This window comes from Equus przewalskii, chromosome 1 (genome assembly GCF_037783145.1).
Source record: "Equus przewalskii isolate Varuska chromosome 1, EquPr2, whole genome shotgun sequence".
NCBI classification, from domain to species: Eukaryota; Metazoa; Chordata; class Mammalia; order Perissodactyla; family Equidae; genus Equus; species Equus przewalskii.
The window spans coordinates 74,265,854-74,286,967 of NC_091831.1; the positions used below are offsets into that span (position 1 = coordinate 74,265,854).

The 21,114-nt window shown below is 39.6% G+C and overlaps 1 protein-coding gene across 1 annotated transcript in view; it reads right to left on the reverse strand.

Annotated features, from left to right (window-relative positions):
• Positions 1–535: 535 nt before the first annotated feature.
• RYR2 (ryanodine receptor 2) overlaps positions 536–21,114 on the reverse strand; it is a 689,571-nt gene continuing 668,992 nt past the window's right edge. Inside the window, exons 100-106 of the mRNA XM_070568189.1 lie at positions 19,070–19,216; positions 16,700–16,834; positions 7,347–7,503; positions 5,887–5,951; positions 3,700–3,800; positions 2,697–2,748; positions 536–1,972 (exon numbers count right to left, since the gene is read on the reverse strand). Coding sequence (XP_070424290.1) covers positions 1,877–1,972; positions 2,697–2,748; positions 3,700–3,800; positions 5,887–5,951; positions 7,347–7,503; positions 16,700–16,834; positions 19,070–19,216 — 753 coding nt within the window. The 3' untranslated portion in view covers positions 536–1,876. The remainder of the gene's footprint in view (positions 1,973–2,696; positions 2,749–3,699; positions 3,801–5,886; positions 5,952–7,346; positions 7,504–16,699; positions 16,835–19,069; positions 19,217–21,114) is intronic.

Consider the following 21,114-nt stretch of genomic DNA (forward strand, 5'->3'; position numbering starts at 1 on the left):
AAATGGAAAATCTAGGTACCATAGCTCTGATGTTGTGCCAATAAGCTGAAAATTGACAGATGATACCCAGCACGGTGGTGGCAGACAGCAGATGATCAATTAGCGCTTGAGGGTTTAATACACCACTTAGTAGCGCACCAATTGTCTTTCACATTAAGACAGAAAATGGATCCCTATTATCATGGGGAAATGAATTTGCCCTGAGCAGGGAAAAGCTTCCTAAAATGAGAGCTGTACAAAAATTAAACGACTTGGGAGATGGTGATTTTTCTGTCTTTGGTGGTTTTCAAGAAACCTGGATGGCGAAATTCAAGATGGCGAAATGACAGGGGTGGGGCGAGGTGATTCAAATGCCTGCTAACTCTGAGGTTCCGTAATCATAAATGCAGCCAACTTGCTTAGCAACAAGGAAGTCTGACAGTGTGAAAGGCCAGAGGGCCCTGTTTGGATGGCCCTCAACTCCTCGAGTTAAAAGCTCAAGGTTTTATAACAGGTCCTGGTTATAAGTGAAATGGAGAAAGAAGAGGGTGAGAAAGTTAGTTAAATAGTTTAATCAGAGCAGTTTTACAATTCTAAAATTAACAAGCAGACTGTAATAAAAGAGCTCCAATGTTTGCAAAATGACCTTGCTTCCATTCTGAATCTGCCTTTTTATTTGTAAAGATTAGCATTACATTTAAAAGGACTCAAAATGGAGTGATTGATATTATCATCCGTGTTTTTTGATGCAACTGATGAAATCCCTGAATGGATATTGCTTCAGCTTTGAGATTAAAAAATGGCCTGACAAGAAGTCCTTAATCAACAACTGATGACAGGTGGCCTAAAGAAAGAGAAAAACCCAAAACTACTGTCAAGTTCATAACGTATCACATTGTTGGTGGATGACACTGGCTCCAAAGATACAATTAAGCCCACGACACTTTATTACTATGAGTATAATTACCGTGAAAATTCTCTCACGTTGATCAACTTGCTTCTGAAGGTTTTCTTTGTTTGTTTAAACTTGCATAATAAACATGCAATGAACTATTTCTTTTGAAAGTGTATTTTTTGCAGTCTTTTTGTTTTCATACAAAGATTTCATAAAGTTGCAATGTTGCATCAGAGCATTACCAAAATAACAGCAGGAGCGCAGGGGGAGGGCGGATGTGAACTTAACTGAATGAGAAGAGCCTCATCGACTGAGACAGGCCACCCGTCTTTTTTAAAAGGTGCACACAAACTGCTTTTCTTACCCTCCCCTACCAAAGAAAAGAGGAAAGGAAAAAAAAATCTCACAAAATCAATCTAACTAAGAAAAACAAAAGGTCGACAAAAAGAAAATAAAGATGTTTTTTCATGCACATATCTTCTGCATAGCTCAACCCACATAGAGTAAGGCACTATTTCCCTTCGTAACTGGTGTCCACGGCAATCTGTTAAGTGCTACAGTGCTCTGTGACCATCAGAGAGTTCCTTTCAGGATGGTGAACTAAAGAGGCCGGATGAGTGTGGCTGCCACGCTTGTCTGTGAATGTCCCGTAGCTCAGGGAGACTTCCAGGAGTCTCCAAAGGAAATCTGTCTGTCTGTGTTATGACTGAGAGTGTCCAGAATGGTTTTCTTTCCAGAGTTCCTATTTTGTCTGTGTATGACTTTAGATTATTCCTCAGTTTTTATTCTCAAAGAAAATACACAAGGTGGGGGGGAAGCACAGCCAGGTCTTCAGAAAGAGCTTCACTGCTCCCAGAAAGCATACGATGCTGGCAATTCACAAACTCAGCAGGATGTTTCCAAGAGAGCAGAGACAAAGAGACAAAGAGAGTCAGAGAGTCAGAGACAGAGAGAGAGAGAAAGTGTGTATGTTTGGTTTTCAGAGGTGATCTGGGTTGCAGTTTAATTCAGCTGGTCTTCATATTGTTTCCGGAAGCAATCTCCTGCTGGGAAAAATTCCCAGCACCTTTCTTGGTACATCTTCCAGACATAAGATTCCTGTAAATGTAAAGGAAATGTTTAAACCTCATGTCTATCCCCCACATCTCTGTGTTTCCACAAAATATAAGAAAGAAACTCAAATTTGTTGTTATATACATCACATACACAGAATTATGTAATTGGAGAAGCCCAAGTCATTTAGATAGTTCCTAACTCTACCAGACCTTATTTACTTCTAGTAATAAACAAATAATCAATCTTCATCCTAACCGTAATAAAATAATGATAAAAAACCGATTTGTGGTATATGTTTCTGGAAGTTCTTTTAAAATATTATTAATTGCATCCTTCAAATTCAAACTATTAACAACTGGAGGTGAATATTTGTGGAGGGAGAATTTCAAATAGCTTAAGGAGAACCTCAGACATTTAATATGCAATTCTTTTTAACTGACCATAATACCATGGCTTGAAGTTCATTTGAAATCATCTGCTATCTGGTTAAGCAATCAAGAACTTTCTAATTATCAAAACCCAAACTCAGCATTTTCAGCTAACAAAAGCTCATTTTCTTAAGTGAAATTAAAATTTGACTTTTTCTACAAAGACAATCTTTGCACACTCATCCAGGATAACAGGAACTTTGCATTAAGATGCCATGACTAATATCTGAAAGTAATTCTACCTCTTCATGTTTAATGCACACATTTTGTTTGAACGTGTAGGCATCCTCTTTCCATCATTTCTCTCAGAAGATGGTGTACAGTCGCTGTTTACCTACCTGTCCTGTGTGTTCTGTTTCATCTTTGTTTATGAGATACATCAGAAAAAACCTACAGATACAGAGAGACGAATCAGAAATGGATTACATGGAAATAGCAGCATAAACAGATATTTTGGATCCCCCTATGGCCTAACTATTCACACTGCTGGCAGAGCAATGAACTGGGTTAAAACTATAAGGCAAAAAATACCATGGGGATCAAAAGCTTAACCTTCTTTTAAAATATTTTTTCAGAGGAGCTAAAGTGTGTGCACAGATCAAGTTATACCTCCTGGGAACTCCTATATGTCAGCCTTAGTGCCAGACCCCACCTCCAGCAACTCTATCCACATTTATTCACTCATGGGCAGGAAGTGCAATCCCCATTTGGAAAACCGAGGATTAAAAAGGTGAAATAACTTGTCTAATGTCACACAGCTGTGAATTCCAAAGCCCACATTTTTTTTTTTTTTTTTTTGCTACAATGCTACTCTGCATCTCTTCTGTTTGATATTAAAATTGGGTTAGAAACTGACCAAGAATGATATTTTACCAAACTGCCATTTTGGCTAGTCCCAAGTAATAGTCAGATTTCTATGTATTGAAAAAAAATACAACATTGTGTTTCCAATAGTGCCTAAGGGGATCTGTAGGCCCCCAGAAAAGAAAAATGGAGATTCGCATATCTCTAGGAAGCAGCAGAGGATTCTTAATCGAAGTGGGAAATGAAATGCTGCCGAGGCGCTCTGAGAGGCTCCACATGTATTCCGCTCTTCCTTTTCCATCTTTTCACTTCACGTTCTAGAAAAATCATTCATGTGAAGGGCTGCAACTTCACATCTTAAGTCAACCTACTTCTGACAAAAAGAGAACCACTAACTGTGGGTCTTTCTCTCAAGGATGTGTATGAAGCCTGAGCTCAGTCGTAAAGAAAAAGAAGCGGATCCCTCTCCTGTTTCTCAAGCTTGTGGAGGTGGGGGCCTGGTGGGTCTTGAGAGACACTGGAGTCTGAGACACTCACAGGTAATTGGCCAAGTTGTGCTCCTGTAAAGTGTGCGTTTCAAAGCCATGTGGCACTGTGTCGAAGTAATCATTGCCTATCCCACAGATGAAGCATTTGGTCTAGAAGACAAAGGGAAATATTAAAATGTCAGAGTTCAGAAAGGAAAACATAACTTATCACTTAGGGGCAGCTATTTCTATTTCATTAACTCAATATATGTAAAAGATCATCATAGAAGCCTGTGCCACTCCCATGAATATCAATTTAACTGTTGCTATAACTCTATCTTGCTGTAGGTTTAAATAACCTAGGTACCAGTAGCAAGAAGTAATGGATGCAGAAAGAAGACGACAGGATAAGAATGGCTGAAAAGCAATGTCTTCCTTATTTTCTCCAGCTTAAGTGAGAATGCCCAGGCTTAGTGATCACTCTTGTTCATGACACTGACTAAAGTTATCAAGGCAGGACTGACTGTGTCCTCAACTGAAACCTCAAACTTGGTACCTACCTGGACAAAGTCTGATGACCAAAGGGGGAAGGCACAGGTTATTTCCATCTGGGGAGGGCCAAACCAAATACCAAGCTGTGAGGCATTCAATCAACGATTCAGAGACGGTCCTGCCATGAGCCAGGCACTGTGCTGGGTACACAATTGACCAAGGGACACATACTGGAATAACCTCTACTCTAGGAATCGGGTGCTTCCTCTTTCTGCCTCCCCCTCATCTCCACCGTCTCTCTCTTCACACAGCCTGTGGAGCAGCACTGCCTAGGTCTGCCACCTGCAGGCTTAGCACACCGAACCCAAGGGGAAGCAGGCCTTCCATTTTATTATTGGAATTTCATATGCATCAACTCAAATGAATTCAATAATCGTTGTCCTCGTGTGGCTCCAGATGCTCATCTTCCCTTTGAATTAGTAGCTGTTTAATATCATTGGAGGCATGTTTATAATGCCCTTGATTTGAGGGCCTTAAATGATTAAGATAATTGGTAAAATTCTCCCTGCCTTATTGATCACAGATGCTGACAGCAGATAGGCAACATGCACCTATCACATCTTTACACTACTCAGTGCCTCTTAACTAAACAGGTTCACACTTAGCTTTACCCAGGAACCTGCTCTTCCTCTGTGTCACCTCTCTCAGTTACTCTGAGTGTAACTGAACCACCATCCTTCTGGTGGCTCATGCTGGAAACCTGGGTGTCATCTCTGGTTGCTCCAAACTCTTCATTCTCTGCATTTGGCCAATCACCAACTTCTTTTCATGCCAACTCCAAAGGACTGCTTGAGTCCATTTGGCTCCCGCATCCTGAGTGGCACTTCTTTAGCAAAATCCTCTTAATCTCCTACCTAGAAAATGCTGACAGCCTGCTTCCTCGCCCCTGGTCTTGCCAGTCTCTAGTTCATTCCCCATATTTTAAATCATAGCTATCTTTTTAAAATGTAAATCTGATCACCTCATTGCTCTGCTTAAAACCCTTTTATTTCCCTCAGCCTGTAAGTTACACTATAAATCTCACCAATGAATGATTAGGCTCTTAATTAGCAGGGCTTCCTCTCCAGCCCCATCACTAGAATGTAATGCTTCATCTTGAACCATTTGAGCTTCCAAGAAAAAAAGTGCATACCAAATTCCCTAAAATCAGAATCTTGGTATCTATAACCTTGGTTGGTGACATTTTCACAGAATGGTACCCTGGAGACGTGTATGGTGGCAGAGTGGGGTGGGGGGAGGTTGCCTAAACTGTCCTGCTCTCTCTCAAATCCATATCTCTGCAATCTTTAGGACTCAGGTTCCTTCTTTTAGGAACTTCCCTAATCAACCAAGAGGAAATGAGACACCAGCCCTGGAGACCTGACTATTCAGGGTTTCCTCCTATAAAGGACTCAACCTACAGCTCTGCAATCTCCTGTTTACTTCTTTGTCAGTGAATTCACCGTTTTGAATGGATTGTCTCCCGCTCCTTGACGGGTGGACGGTACCATATTACTGTCTGTCTGCTCCCAGAGCCCACCACACTTCCAGCCTAGCACACTGCTCAATTATATGTATTGCCTGAATCGAAAACAGGCCAAGGAAGCCATGTGTTGCTGAAGTCCTTTACTCCCTTCTCTCACATTCGTGATTCCTTGATAAAGGGAGAGAGGAAAGTGAGTGCCCACCACAACGAAAGAGCTGAGTCAGAAATGGAGAAACTTACTTCCATGTCTTCTTTGACTTGTTCCTGTTGGTCTCTTAGTTCTCCAAAAGCATCAATAATTAAACCTAGTGTTAGATAAAGACACAATTTAACCTGTATCAACCAAAGAAGAATAATTAAATCTATAGCCCCTTGGCTAATCCTTCCAAGAAAGAGAAAACGTACAACCATGTTGGGAAGTGCTCAGAACATGGTAAAAAGTGTGAGTACACACACAACTCCTACGAGGGCAGCAGCGTTTCCCCTTTGGGGGCAGAAATACATTCAGTTACTGGGGCATACACTCCCTGAAAAGGGGTTTAAAAATAAAATGATAGAACAGGAAAAACCTTTAGTTAACTTGGCACGTAGAGATGGTCTGCTCCTACCTGCTTCATGCCGAGAAAGAACTTTGAGATTCATAGTGGTAAAGTACAGAAAACTCCACTCATAAGATTTTCAAGAACTCACTTGGAAATCAAATATGACCATATTAACTGTGAGCAATTTGCCTCGAATCATTTTTTTCACATGTTCCTCATAAATAAACTTTCCGTAACATTGTTAATTGTGACAGTCAGACACTAACTGCATCGTGCTGTTTTGTTTCAGCTCCTTTTGTCTCCTGGGACTTGCTGGAAGCACATTTTCTTTCAACTGTTCTATGACTTTGCCCTCTTATAAAAAACATTATTGTTACACTCAGTAAAGACATAAACGATGGATTATGAATTCTTTAAATTTGCTCAAGTACTTTACTGAAAAAAAGGGTACCATTTTATGCCTGTCGAAGTTAGAGGATAATATGACATTTATAGACACTTAATTCAGTCTAGGATAAATGTGTAAGCAGAAAAAAGATAGCATGAGTGATTTCCTCCTGAGGGAGAAAAACACCACACTCCAAGTTACCTTGGAGTAAAAGGAAGAACTCGTGGGTCAATATGGCACTGTGGTTGTAAGCGAGGGGCTACGGGTCTAGACTCTGTGGGTTTGGATTCCAGGCATAGCACTTTTTAGCTTTTTCGCCAAGTTACTTAGACTTATTATGGCTCAGTTTTTTTAAATGTGAATAACAACACCATTCTCACAGAACTCATTGAATGTACATCATTTTTTAAAACAACTTTTCAACAACCCATGGCTTAGAGATTTATATAATTTCCGTTTGATAGACCCAAAGAGGCTAAATGACTCACGCACCCCAAGTTTTAAAGCTAGTAAGCAGCAGAGATGGGAATCAAATCCAGGTCAGCGCTCTATCTATTACGTTATTTGAAAGGAGGCCAAAGAAACCTGTAGCCATCATCCCCTACGCCAGGGTCTCATGTTTCTTTGTTTTTCCCTCTACATATTTCAAATGAAGAAATACTGAAAGAATAAATTCTATTTGGCTTTTCCAAAAAACACTTGCCATTCTTACCAACTTTCAGGTTAGCTTCAACAATATGTACTTGAGCTTCACTGAGGATGATGCTTACCTTGTATTATGGCCAAGAGAATGACAATTACGAAGAAAAAGAAGGTGATGTCAAAGATGATTCGATAGATCTCATATTCGTCGCCTGCTGGGTCTTCGATTTCATCACCGATACCCCCGCCAGCACGCACCCCGACATACATGTGGAACATGTAACACTGGAAAAGAGAAAAAGGCTGTCACTTCCTGGAGAACACTACCCGTTTTTATACTCAACACACCGAAGGTTCTCCCTCTAGTTCTTAATCCTCACCCCGAAAATGATGAGAATCTTTGCATTCTCCACTTTTTGTTTCGACATTTGTAATGTGATGCAAACACTTGCCTCTTACACTCTGCTGTCTTTCCAGCATAACTCTATACTGCACACTCTGCGTAGCACCTTCTGTCACGCTTTGCAGAAAATGAAAAATACCTCACTAGCATCTGGCACAAGGTAATCCCATTAAGATAACATTAACGTCCACAAAACAATATTTAATTGCATTGTTCCATTTTTTTTTAAGCATAACAGACATAAGAAAGGGGAAGTAAAAGCTCAATGCATAACAAGATGGAATCTTAGAAATTAAGCTAGGAAAAAAAGCAACTTAATAATGCTCACCCTACCCTCATCTATCATATATGTAATATGATGCTGACACTTTTTTCTACTTTACTCTCTAGAATAAAGCAGGAAGACAGTGGGAAGAGGCAGGGAGGAAATAGCAGTTCATTGTTTAAACCTTGAAACATTAAAGCACCAGCAATAAGTACAGCTCAAGTGCCCACTGCAGAAAAACGAGAGGCTCACTCAGAGCTTTGGGTCAGCGTTTCTCAGCCTCAGCATCACTGACATTTGGGGCTGAATAGTTCTCTATTGCAAGGTCTACCCTGTGCATTGTAGAATATTTTAGAAGGCTCCCTGGCCTCTACCCTCTAGATGCCAATAGCATCCCACCCCGCAGACAATCAAAAATGTCTGCAGACATTGCCAAGTGGCCCCTGGGGGACAAAATCATGACAGTGGTTGAGAGTCACTGGCTTAAAGCATCCAGTGTTTTCTCTTCATTCAGGAGAAGTCTACACTCAGGGCCTCACATTTAGTCTCACTTCACCTCTCTAAGTTGATCTTTCACTGCTCCCAGGCACCTCTCGCTTTTCCCACACTTCCTCCAAATTCACCATTCTTGATTCTAGGTCTCTGCTTGCACATTCTCCTTGTCTTGCAATATCCTTTCCCATTCTTATCCTATTCCTTCTCATCCTTTAGACCCTAAGTTAATAATCCTTCCTCCATGAGGCCTCCTTAGACTGTTCCAGACACTCTGATTTCCCCAAACGATGTCACTCATTGATGCAAAACAAAAAACTTGCTGTCTGCCGTCACGAAGGGGGCAAAGGTTTTGAAACAGTATCTTCACGTGGTGAGACACCACACTCCCCTGGTTTTCTTCTCCATTTCTGGCCATTTCTTCTCAGCCTCCTTGGCCAGTTTTTCCTCATCTCCCTATCTTTTCATGAACTAATGCTCCAGCATTGGGTTTTTGACCTTTCTTCTTTTAAGATACTCCCTTGGGGAATGTCCTCAGTTTCATATCTAAATATCATCTTTGTGTCAATTACTTCAAAAAATTTCTACTTATACCTTGGATCTCTGTCCTGAATTCCAGACTTGTATCTCCATCTTACTTATTTTTTATTTGATGTTTTAGGATCTATCTCACTCCACCAGAATTGGCTCCATTACAAGAAGAATTACTTTGGTTACTGTTCTATCATCAGTGCCCAAAATAATGTCCAGAGCACGATAGGTACTTAAAAATCCCTTGTGAGACGAATGAGGAGTGAAAAGTTATGACTGGCCAGCTGTTCTCATGGAGACTTCACTGCCTCAACCCACAGACCTCAAATTCTCAGATCACTTTAAAAAGCACAAAGGGCGGGCAGAGAACAGACATCAAGGTGACACCAAAATGCTCATAGTTCAACAGCTAATGTATTGATAGATGCAGAATACAAAAGTTTCCTGGGTTGGTTGCCTGAAATTTAATGAACAGATTTAAGAAAAGATTGTGTTACTCGGGCAAGAGATTTGTCAGACTGGCACACAATGATCAAAAGCATCATAAGGCAGCTCTGCCACTACCCATCTGAGAACCGTCTAGAGCCCAGGTAAGGGGTCTGTCTTGCAGAGGGGCCAGGAAAGTCCTTCTTCAGAGGCAACTTGATGAGCCTGATGGTGCCTAAATCTAACTATGCATCTGGATCTCCTGGAGGCTTCAAAACTCCAGATTCCTGGTACCACATACTGAACCAATCTCTGGAAGTAAAAGTTTGAAGACAATCACTTTAAAAATCCCTCAGACTGGGCACACACGTGTGGTGATGGATGGTAATTAGTCTTTGGGTGGTGAATCTGATGTAATCTAAACAGAAATCGAAATATAATGAAATATAATGAAGTACACCTGAAATGTATATATACAAATGTATATATATATATATATATATATACAATATAATGTTATGAACCAATGTTATACCTCAATTAAAAAAAAACCCTCAGGATATTGCATTAATTTCTTACAACTGTGTGTCTAAAACACTGCTTGAAGTTGTTAGCAGTGGATCTGTGAGAAGAGGAAATTTTCTTTTCCCTGTATATTCTTGCATACTGTTGGGATTACTTTTATCATATTCATTTCTTGTTTTTATTAAGAAAAAACAGGGATTGTATGTTTTTCTCCAAATCTGTCTCCATATGTGCTTATTTGTGGCCACTGGGAATGGACAGAGGTCTTATTGCAGCTGCCCACTCTTTGCCTAACACACTAACGGTGGCCATCTTCCTGGATTTACCATAGTTAGCTTTGTTTGCAATGCCCCTCTTTGGGCTGGGGAGTCAATCTGGAGTCAACCTGGCAGTGGTGTGGCACTTCTCCATGTCAAACTCTGGCCCTTTGGCTCTGCACACCAATTCCCATAGTGGGCCAACCGTGTACCACTCCAGTTCCCAGTGCAGGTCCTGGAATGTCCCAGCTCTCCAAGCCCTCCTTGTTTGGCATGTATATGACTAAGATCATCCAGCTAATTCCTCTTTCTAATTCCTGCTGACCAAGACTGTTGGATTACAATTTGGCTTCCCACATAGAGTTTTTCCATAGGGAAGAGAATGTGTCGACTTCTTGCATGAACTCTTAATAAATAGGATGTTGGTATTCTGACATTCCTCTGACTCTTATGAGCCTGGTTAATGTGAGTCTGTCCTCAAGAAATGATTCACTTTTAGTTTCCAGACATGTAAAGTTGAAGACAAGACCATGGAATGAGGCTAAATTATCAGAGTAAGTGTCTCCTTCTTTTCAGATCTAGTCAGCCATTTAGCCTCTCCAGGCAATATCCCTGTCTCACTGCTCACCTTCATCTATGGCAGCCCTAAGAATTCTCAGGAAGGGATTCCACCACATTTCAATAACAGACTTAAGGAAAGATTGGTGGAGTCTTGTGTATTTGACTATTTAGGCTTAAATAACATACCAAATTTAAAAAGAATAAAATGCAGAGTTCGTCAGTGGGGTTTTGACACTGATTTTCCCAACGTTATCCTTCGCTAGCTGGTTTTCCCCAGAAACAGCAGATAGATGGCCGCTGTGGTGGAATATGAGGCGGTGTGCTGAACACCCCCCACACGGGGCTGTCAGGCTTTTAGCTATCAAATTATCATTCTGTTCCTGAAAATGGAAATCCTTTCACCCACCTTCCTTTTCATAGAATCAGCTTAAACCTGATAATAAGAGCCAGAGAAGTAACTGTGAGGGACAAAAAGATACGGTTTGTCCAGAGAATCTGAGTAATGGGGAAGGAAGGTGCCTGGCACTATAGAAGTTGGGACTAGGCAGTTGTTAATTGTCAAGATTTACCATTCTATGGCTTTCCCTGATCCATCTCCTAAATGACACACTCTGAGGAGGACTAGTTCCTAGTGGATTAGTGAAGATTCTTACATGATCTTTATTTAGGCAAAAAAGAGGAGAGACAGAGACAAAGAAAGAGAAAACAAACTAGAGAAAAACAGCTTATTTGTTGGGAATGGAAGGTGGGATAAAACAGTGATTTAGAGCAATTACCTAAGGAGGTTACTTCCCTGGGCGTGTACTTTTTATCTCAATCACCTGGGAAGCTTTTTCCAAAATGCACAGGTCTGCATACCTTCCCTGCAGCTTCTGCTTCAGGGATTCTGAGCTGTGGATTTATAAAGAGCTGTCCTGGTGATTCCTCTGTGCCTCTGAGGCTGAGAAGCACTCCTTTTCCCATGCATGTCCTTGTCTACGCCAAGCCAGTCTCCGTGGCTACCTAGCTACAATCGTCTTTTTGCCCAGGACTTTACAACTTTAGATCAGTTTTCCCTTTCTCCTCCTACATTCTTGGAGCCGAGGTTCTATCAGGACACTGCTAGTTTAACTAGATTCTCAGGCTCAAAACACCATGATCCTAAATAAATAAATAAGTAATAAGTAAGGAAGGAACGAAAGAAAGAAATCCAAGCGTGGCTCATCATCGAGTCAGCAAAGCTGCAGCTACAGCGCCACCTGCTGTAAGTTATGAAACACTGGCGGGTGAATTACGTCCCTGTGAAAACCTAAAACATTCCTTTAGACCAGAAGAGACAAGAAAGGCAATGGAAACTCAGGAGGATGCCGATAAAATATGAAATGAGTGAGGAAAACCTATCTCAAATGAGAATACTGAATTTCACCCTGTGGAGAGGAAATGCGAAAGAGACTGGCATCGAGAACTCAATTAAAGAAATTAAATCTGACCACTTTCTACTTCACACTTCTCTGTATTGCTGGCTGCTTGCTTTTACTAAGCCTCTACCCTAATGAGCACCAGTGTAGGTGATCAGTTACATTTCAACTGTCCTTGGCTTTTTCAAAACCTCACTGCACAAGCATTAGTAAGGTCAATCTACATAATGTGGCCTCTGATAGCTTTTAAAGACAATCAGCTGGATATGGGCATGTGCAAAGCTACACAGACTCCTGTCTGGTTCGCCTAATTGGCAGCAGTACATAGTTTGCAAGAGCTTGGAGCTGAGATGTAGTTTGTGTCTTGGAAGTGAGTTTTCTCCTGCAAGACACATGTAAGATGCAGAGTTAAGATGCCTTCAAGTGACCCCAGCCAAACTAAGACAGTACGTTTATTATTATGAGCAGACGTATAAACACCTACAACAGAGCTGGTGAGAAGTAGTCTTGATGAGGATCAAGGCTGCCCCAGGGAGAGAAGCCCAAGGCATCCGGCCTACGTACCGATCTATAGCATCCTCCGGGAAGTATAGGACATCCTGACCTGATTCAACCTGATTCGTATCCAAAGTTATACGACCACCCGATAACCAGACACCACCTGCACTGATACCATTTTAACGACTTTTTTACATGATCTTTCCTTTGTCTAGTAAAAAGCAACTCACATACCTATGCCTTATAAATTTAGCTCTACCCTCAACCCATTGCAGCTCTTCACTGCCCATGGGTCCTGTCCCCATGCTATTCTCTGAACGAAGGAGCACTACGACCAGACCTTGAGAGTCCGAGAAATCTTTCTTTTGACTCCTTGGCTCGCTGAGCCCACATCAGTCTCACTCATAAGGACAGAAATCTCTCAAACTGAACAAAATCCAAGCTCTCGCTCTATCCTGAGCCCATAGTTGAAAACATCAACAGGCCTTATTTCCTTAACCTAAAGTGAGGCCAACTTCTCTACCTCTCTTTACATATTCTGTGTAATTGGGTAATGTCAACCAGATGACAGCAGTTGTCTTCTCAACCCACCTCTTGTTCAAATAACGTATGGATTTTTCTCACAATAAGGACATCGGCAAAATTAACAAAGCAGTGGAAACTCATACTGACAGTGAGGTTCAAAATGTAGTCATCTAAGGATACTATTAGGACCACTTGAATGGGCTCAAATATGACTCATGGTGTTAGAAGGGGAGACCAGGATATTGCAGAGGTCTTGTTGTGGGAGGAGAGGGCGATCTAAGGTCTCATATCATTCTAACGACCTAACATAGGCCACTGATCGCTCTAACGACCTAACACAGGCCACTGATCACTCTAACGACCTAACACAGGCCACTGATCGCTCTAACGACCTAACACAGGCCACTGATCGCTCTAACGACCTAACACAGGCCACTGATCGCTCTAACGACCTAACATAGGCCACTGATCGCTCTAACGACCTAACACAGGCCACTGATCGCTCTAACGACCTAACACAGGCCACTGATCGCTCTAACGACCTAACATAGGCCACTGATCGTTCTAACGACCTAACATAGGCCACTGAATATCATTGGCTGAACTCATCCCTACTCTCCACCAGTCTTGAACAATTCACTGAGCATCATGTCCTCTGGGAGTCAATGCCCTCAGTAAAACTTTCTGACAAGAGGCTGGTGGATTTGGGGATTTTGAGATTTAGAACCACTGGGCTATTTCTTCTGGAATATAAATGAACTTCCCCAGAGTGAGTGTAGGCACAACTGCCTGCTATTAGTACTTATTGACCCTCTTTTGTACCTTGTTGACTCCTCCAGCCCTCTGCTCCCCTCCCTGCCTCTGGCCAGCGCTACCCCAAGTCTTCAGGGTCATGGGGTAGAGAAACAAAGTGGATACTAAAGGCAGCGCACAGAAGAGGAGCTGAAGGATCCCTAAAGTACCTTCCTCCCTGGGCCTGGAATGGGGAGGGTGGGGGATGCAGGGAAGCAGGGAGGGGTGGCAAAGTGTCCTGTGTTAGTGACTCTGGTGGGGGTGACTGTTAGTGACCAGTCAGTTCTTACTGCCTAAGTTTTCTGTCTCCCTGATCTGTGGTCCTGCTCCCTGTAGGAAGCCTTGTTAGCAGTTTCTTATGTATCCTTCCAGAAAAATGGTATGCATATCCTAGCATATCTAATCTATACATTCAATCGTGTATGTATGTGTGTGCCATCTTACAAAATCAGTATCCTATCATAACACTGTTTAGGATCTTGCTTCTTTTATTCCCCACTTACATGTAATTTGTATGTCTTTTCATATCAGCATATACAGATTTGTCTGGTGTTTAAATAGCTACACACTTTTCCATTACATGGATTTACCATAATCAATTTAAGGAAAATTTTGTTGATGATAATTTTGATTATTTCCAATTTGCAGGACCAGCTAATATCCTTGACCCTACAGAGGCATATTTGTCAATAAACATGTAGGCCAATTACTAGTAGTGGAACTAACAAGTAAAAGGGTAAGTAGACTTAAAAATTTGATAGATATTGCAAAATTTCTCTAAAATTGTGTTAATTTAAATACCTCAACAAGTATTCATGAAAGTGCCAGTTTTTACATCAATTTAACAACTCTGGGTATTAACTTTAATATTTTGCAAATCTGATAGGTAAAAAGTGGCAATTGATTGTTTTGATTTGCACTTCTATAATTATAATAGAGGCTGAGCATCTTTCCATGTTTATAAGCGGATTGAATTTATTTTACTGTGAATTGTCTAGTCATATAACTTGCTCATTTTTCTACTGGCATATTCATTTCTTCTTATGATGCAATAAGGACTTTTAAATTAAGTAAATTAAGGAAACTGGCCCTTTGTTACAGTGTTGAATCTATTTTTCCTAGTTCATCATTTGTCTTTAAGACTTGCCTTATTGTTGTTCCTTTTTAATGTAATTTTTAGGCTTTCATGGATCCTGCATTTTATGTCATACTCAGAAACTTTTTTTTTTTTGGTGAGGAAGACTGGCCTTGAGCCAACATCTGTTGCCAATCTTCCTCTTTTTGCTTGAGGAAGATTGTCACTGAGCTGGCATCTGTGCCAATCTTCCTCTATTTTATATGGGATGCTGCCAGTGTGGCTTGATAAGCAGTGCTAGGTCCATGCCCAGGATCTGAACCGATAAACCCTGGGCTGCCAAAGTGGAGCATGTGAACTAGACCACCATGCCACTGGGCTGGCCCCTTGAAACATTTAAAAATTGTTATTATTAGGGGCTGGCCCCGTGGCTGAGCGGTTAAGTTCGCGCACTCCGCTGCAGGCGGCCCAGTGTTTCGTTGGTTCGAATCCTGGGCGCGGACATGACACTGCTCATCAAACCACGCTGAGGCAGCGTCCCACATGCCACAACTAGAAGGACCCACAACAAAGAATATACAACTATGTACCGGGGGGCTTTGGGGAGAAAAAGGAAAAAATAAAATCTTTAAAAAAAAAAAAAAAAAAAAAAATTTATTATTATTTCAAAAGTCAAAATCTGTTCTAACTTTTATTGTTTCTTTCTTTTTTCACATTTAAATATTTGTTCCATTCAGAATTTATTTTGATTTAAAGAACTAGGTTGGTATCCATTTTTATCAATTTCCCCCAAACAGCGTGTCCATGGTACTAATACCGTTTATTGGATTATGTTTCATTTTATGAGTTCAAAAGCCACTTTTATCATATTTTTAATTTCCATGTGTATCTGAATCTATTTCTAGACTTCCTATTCTGTTCCATTGATTTGTCATTCTCTAGTACAAAAATTATCTTAATTATTTAGCCTTTTTAACAGTAGTAGCTCTCTCTCATTACTCTTTTGGAATGTCTGTTTTTTCTAGAGCAATTTTAATATCACTGCGTCAGTCTCTTTTACGTACACCACCAACCCCAATTACATAAGTATCTTGATTTGAACTCACTGAAGGATGCACCTCTTTCCAGCTAGAGGTACATTTTTTGTCTAATTTTCCCCTTCCCAATCTAAGATTGCATGGATGGTAATTTCTGATTTGCCAATATCACAGAGGCAGGTTATAGAACAGGGATAAAGAAATATGAAAGCTTTAACATCTGTTGATTTTAAAATGAAGGCTAAAAAGGTAATTTAAGCCAGGCTGCTCAATGTAAAAGCAAAAACTAACAGTTCTATTAAGAGATATATTTTTGGACTTTAGTAACTTCAGTTAAAGTCATTAAAGGGAACAAATAACTAAGGCTTCAAATGTTCTCCAAGGAAAGAATTTTACCTGCTGTCCCGGAATATATGAATAGAATAAAGTGTTTAGATTAATCCTTCCAGTTCAATCACTTTTCTCAGGAATTCTACTAATTATCAGGTTGGCGCAGTAGTTTTTGCAAAATTGGCAGAGATGGTCCTTTATGTTTCACAAAAAACAAAAACTGTTGATTCTTTAAAGAACGATGCAGCTTTTTACTGTGTACACCATTTTCTATTCTGCACTGTTAAAGAGTAACTACACAATTACTTAGATTGAAGAAGCAGGAGAATTTTTTTCATTCATATGAAATCAAAGTGTATGAACTTACCGTTAGCATGTCATCACATTTCATATCTGGTGTATCACCATCTTCACTTTTATTGTAGAATTTTCGGAAAAAGTTGAATGCCACAACAGTATATAGGTATACGACAACAGCTAATAAGCCAACAGTTAATACAAGCTGGAAAGCAATGTGACATTGAACATGTATTAAAAATACAAGACATATATGACTGGCATATTGACTTCTGTGTGGGAAGGGAGCATTCAATGAGTACATAGCTGGATTTACTGACTGGAAGCTAATGGGATCCACACGTCATAACATACTTTCTTATCCCCTAGTGGGGAAATTTATTTTCATATTCTCTTTCTTTATCAAGTTGTCAGACTATTTTACGCAAAACTTGACTACTTAATTGGCTAATAATATTATAGCTACAATAGGTATAAACTCTGATTTAGTTTCACATCCAAAACAATTATTAATCAGCAACTTAAATTGTTCATTTCTCTATTATCTAAATATTTGGTAGCAGATACTACATTAAGTACTTTCTCTCATTTTATAAGGTCTATTCTCTTTCAGTAATTTACATTCCTAATAAAAACTATCTTATCTTGGTTATGATAGTAAGAGGGGTTGTAAACCATTTTTCCTTCTAGGACATCCTAAAACTAAACAGGAATTTATATTTCTTCTGACATCTAGAAATGCACAACTATTAATAAGGTGTAATATAAACATTCAAAAGAATAAAACTGAGAAGTCTTGCTTTATTAACATAAAGCAATCATCAAAGTGAAAGACACTTTAATAGCTAATAACCAATGCTATTTTGAAGGCTAATTTTCTCAATGTACAATTAAATGTCATAGTTTCAGCTCTATGTAATCTTTCTTTAATTCCAAACTATACTTTATATATATATATGTATATATTTTGTAGAATACGTATACGTTAAAAATGTGACTTTGACCAAGTTGGTGAAAATATATTTCTGGTTATATCGCAGAAATTCTAAATACACTAAAATGTATTAATTTTTATGTCTGCTTCCTCTGATTATAACACATCCCTATGTTCTTGACTGTGGTGGCATATATTAAGTCTTTCAAAAGTCATTTTAGAACTATCTGGAGAAAACATTTTATCTTAATAGAGGGTTTAATTCACTACTATAACTTAAGTACAATGCCACTGTAAATTTATGCACATTTTACCTATAAAAACTACAAGTTCTATGTATTTCGGCAAATGAAAAATTGATGCCTCAAATAGAAAAGGAATAATCACAATAAAAGTTTAGGAATTGACTGAAAGTAGTGCTAGAACTTTTGTGTGAAAATACACAATAGATTCAGCATCTCCACTCCCTTAAGTATATTGGGAACTCAAAACCTATTTACTAGGTGACTGATAAGTAAGCAGAGCACACATTTTGTCACTGGACCCATGATGTGCCTGCATGTCATACTCATATTCAGAAACGAAGGTGACATCTATAAGAACAGTGTGCTGAAATTTAGAAAACTGAAGATCATGATAATGTGAATTGAACTGTGGACACAGCTCTAGTTTTTTGGAGGGGCACTAATTCAGAAATATGCTGGAATTTAAGATTCTGGAAAAGAAGGACTCTGTTAATCTAAATAACTAACATAGAATGTGTTACCTCCCTGTGGACACTTGATAGAGAATGAATTAATAAATGCATGCTTCTTTAATAAGTTTATTAATAATGAACATTTAACATTACAATTGGGTTCCCTTAGAACCTAAGTTGATTATCTGGAACTAAGCCAGTTTTCCTCCAAGTAAGTAGGACCTTGTCAAGTATGAAACATTATTATTCCTTTTGTCCAATTTAAAAGTGGAGAACAGAGCACATGAATATCCAGTTTTAAGATATTACATTAAATTAAGAATGCAGCATCTCATGTTTTCTTACTAACGCAACTAGTGCATCAGGAGGCTACAACACATTTTGGTTTCCCAGATTATCAAATGGAGTGAATATGATATTAGGAACAAAATAATAACTATTTTCTCGAGTGCTTAATATGTGCCAGGGCCTGAGCTAAGGCCTCCACATTCATGTTTTTATTTAATTTTCACAAAAATCTTATAAGGTAGGTGCTTTTATTTTATTCATTTTACAAAATAAGGGAGTTGAGATTTTAAAATGTTAAATAGTTTATCCAAGGTCACAGCTAAATCAGTCAAGACAAGACATGAATATGGGTGTAGGGGACTCTCAAATTACTCTTCCTCGTGGTTTATAAGAGAAAAAGTACAGATCCTCCATTCACAAAAATCTTTAAAACTATACATTGTCATTTGAAGTTTGGTTTTATTTTTATTGGTATATTTGATGCATTTTTAGTTCTTATGGGGGAAAAAAGAAACTTTTACCTGTTTGCCATTGTGAGTTACTGATGACAAGATGGTTCTTAACGTCTTGAATCCCATAGCAATATCAAGAAGATGAGCAGCAAAAAAAAAGTTGTTATAGTGTCCAAGAACAGACATAGTCATATACCAGGCAAGGTAGAGGAAGGACTGTCAAGACGAAATGGGGAAAAGGCGTATCAGAAGATGCAATGCATGACTACTGTCAAAAGCTACGCTGATTTCATCCTATTATAATCACTGATTTACTTTATCTTCTTAGACTATAAATTTATATAATTCAAATTAGCTATATCAGTTTGTTTTTACATTTTATTTGTTTGCTCTGAAAAGCTCAATGTCATTCTCTCCCTTCTCCATATCAGAGTGTCTGTTCTTACTTATCCCCCACAGAGAAAAATGTCTTGACTTACTACTTGACAGTGAGGGTTCTCAACCTCAGCACTACTGACACTCCTTGGTTGTGGGGCTGTCTTGTGCACTGCAGGATGGTCAGCAGCATCCCTGGTCTCTAGTAACTAGATGCCAGTAACACTCCCTCCCCAAGTCATGACAACCAAAAATGTCTCCAGGCATTGCCAAATGTCACCTGGGGGACAAAACTGCCCCAGTTGGGACGCACTGCTTTACAGTCAACCAAAGAACCAACCAACTCTCTCTCCCTCCCTTCTTTCCCTCTTTCATTTATTCACTCGCTAACTCAGTGTTTGTTGCAACCTACTAGTCACAAGAGATTATATGAGGTCTTTTATTATCTAGGCATCTCAATTTACATGAGCCAAGATAAGTCTAGGAGAAAACTCTAATAGTATCTGATGTCACTGAAGGTTGTAACAAACCTAATAATAAAATTGGTACTCTGTAGAAATCTTCTTGAGTATAATCAGTGTAAGGGATTAACTTTACATAGGCTAAAAAAGGTATATTTTTTTTGGAGGGGACAATAAATAAAATAGAATAAAATATTCTGTGATTGCTCTTACTTTGTGGATTAGAGTCTCTTCTGCATAAAGTATGTTTTGCCAGTGGAGATACGAGCTACCTATTTGGGGAGGGGGTGGAAACCTTCTTTTTGACTTTAATATATCTAACCTTTAACAGAGACCAATAAGAAGATACAGGGGGCTGAGGTGGCACAAGAGATTTCATGGACAATGTGGGACTGAAGTTAGAGATCAAGTAGAAGAAAACAGCATTAAAAGACAGCCACTGAGTTAAGACTACACAGAGTGCTTGAGGATGATGGTTTGGTTTGGTGGTGAGTTTCTGTTTCAGAAGATGAGGCTGCAAAGTACAGTGGGGTTGGAAGGCCTTGAGGCCAAGTTAAGGGATATGGGCATGTCCCATAGGAAGATGGGAGCCACTGGAACATTTTGAACAGAATAATGGCATACGAAAGGTGGCATTTTATGAAAATTTCTTGAGTACCTGCTAAATGCTGTTCAGTGTCCCATATATTTGCACATACAGTCTCTCATTTTATTCTAACAAGACCCCTGATAAATAGGCAATTTTAGCTTTAATTTAGAAATGAGGAAAGTGAGCTCCCTAAGGTTAAGCTACTTTCTGAAAAATGTTGTAAGTGGCAGAGCCATTAAATTGAATGTCTACTGGACAAGCCCAGTGGCGAGGTTATGAGAACCACAACTAGCCTCAAAATCAGTAAGGGCAGACGGGAGAATTACAAAGGACAGAAACAGGATCAAGATTAGGCAAATAACTAAATGTATACATTGGAAGAAGGAAAAGGAGTCCAAACTGATCTTTGGAGCTTGGGGAGCAAAAAGAGCAAAAACACTAAGAGAAAGAGAAAGTTGTAGACAGGAGACTGAATTTGGTGGGGAGGTGTGGAGGAGAGAGAAGATGATAAATTTGTCAAGGGACATTCAGATGGAAAGCTCTAGCAGGCTAGGAAGAAATGCAAAGGCTGAGGAAAAAGGACAAGTTTGTGGGCCTAAGATGAGTAAGGAGATGTACATAAGTGACAAGCAGAGTCAGGGATACATGTGTGGACTGTACATTGGTGCTGTGCTTGGATAGCCAGACTC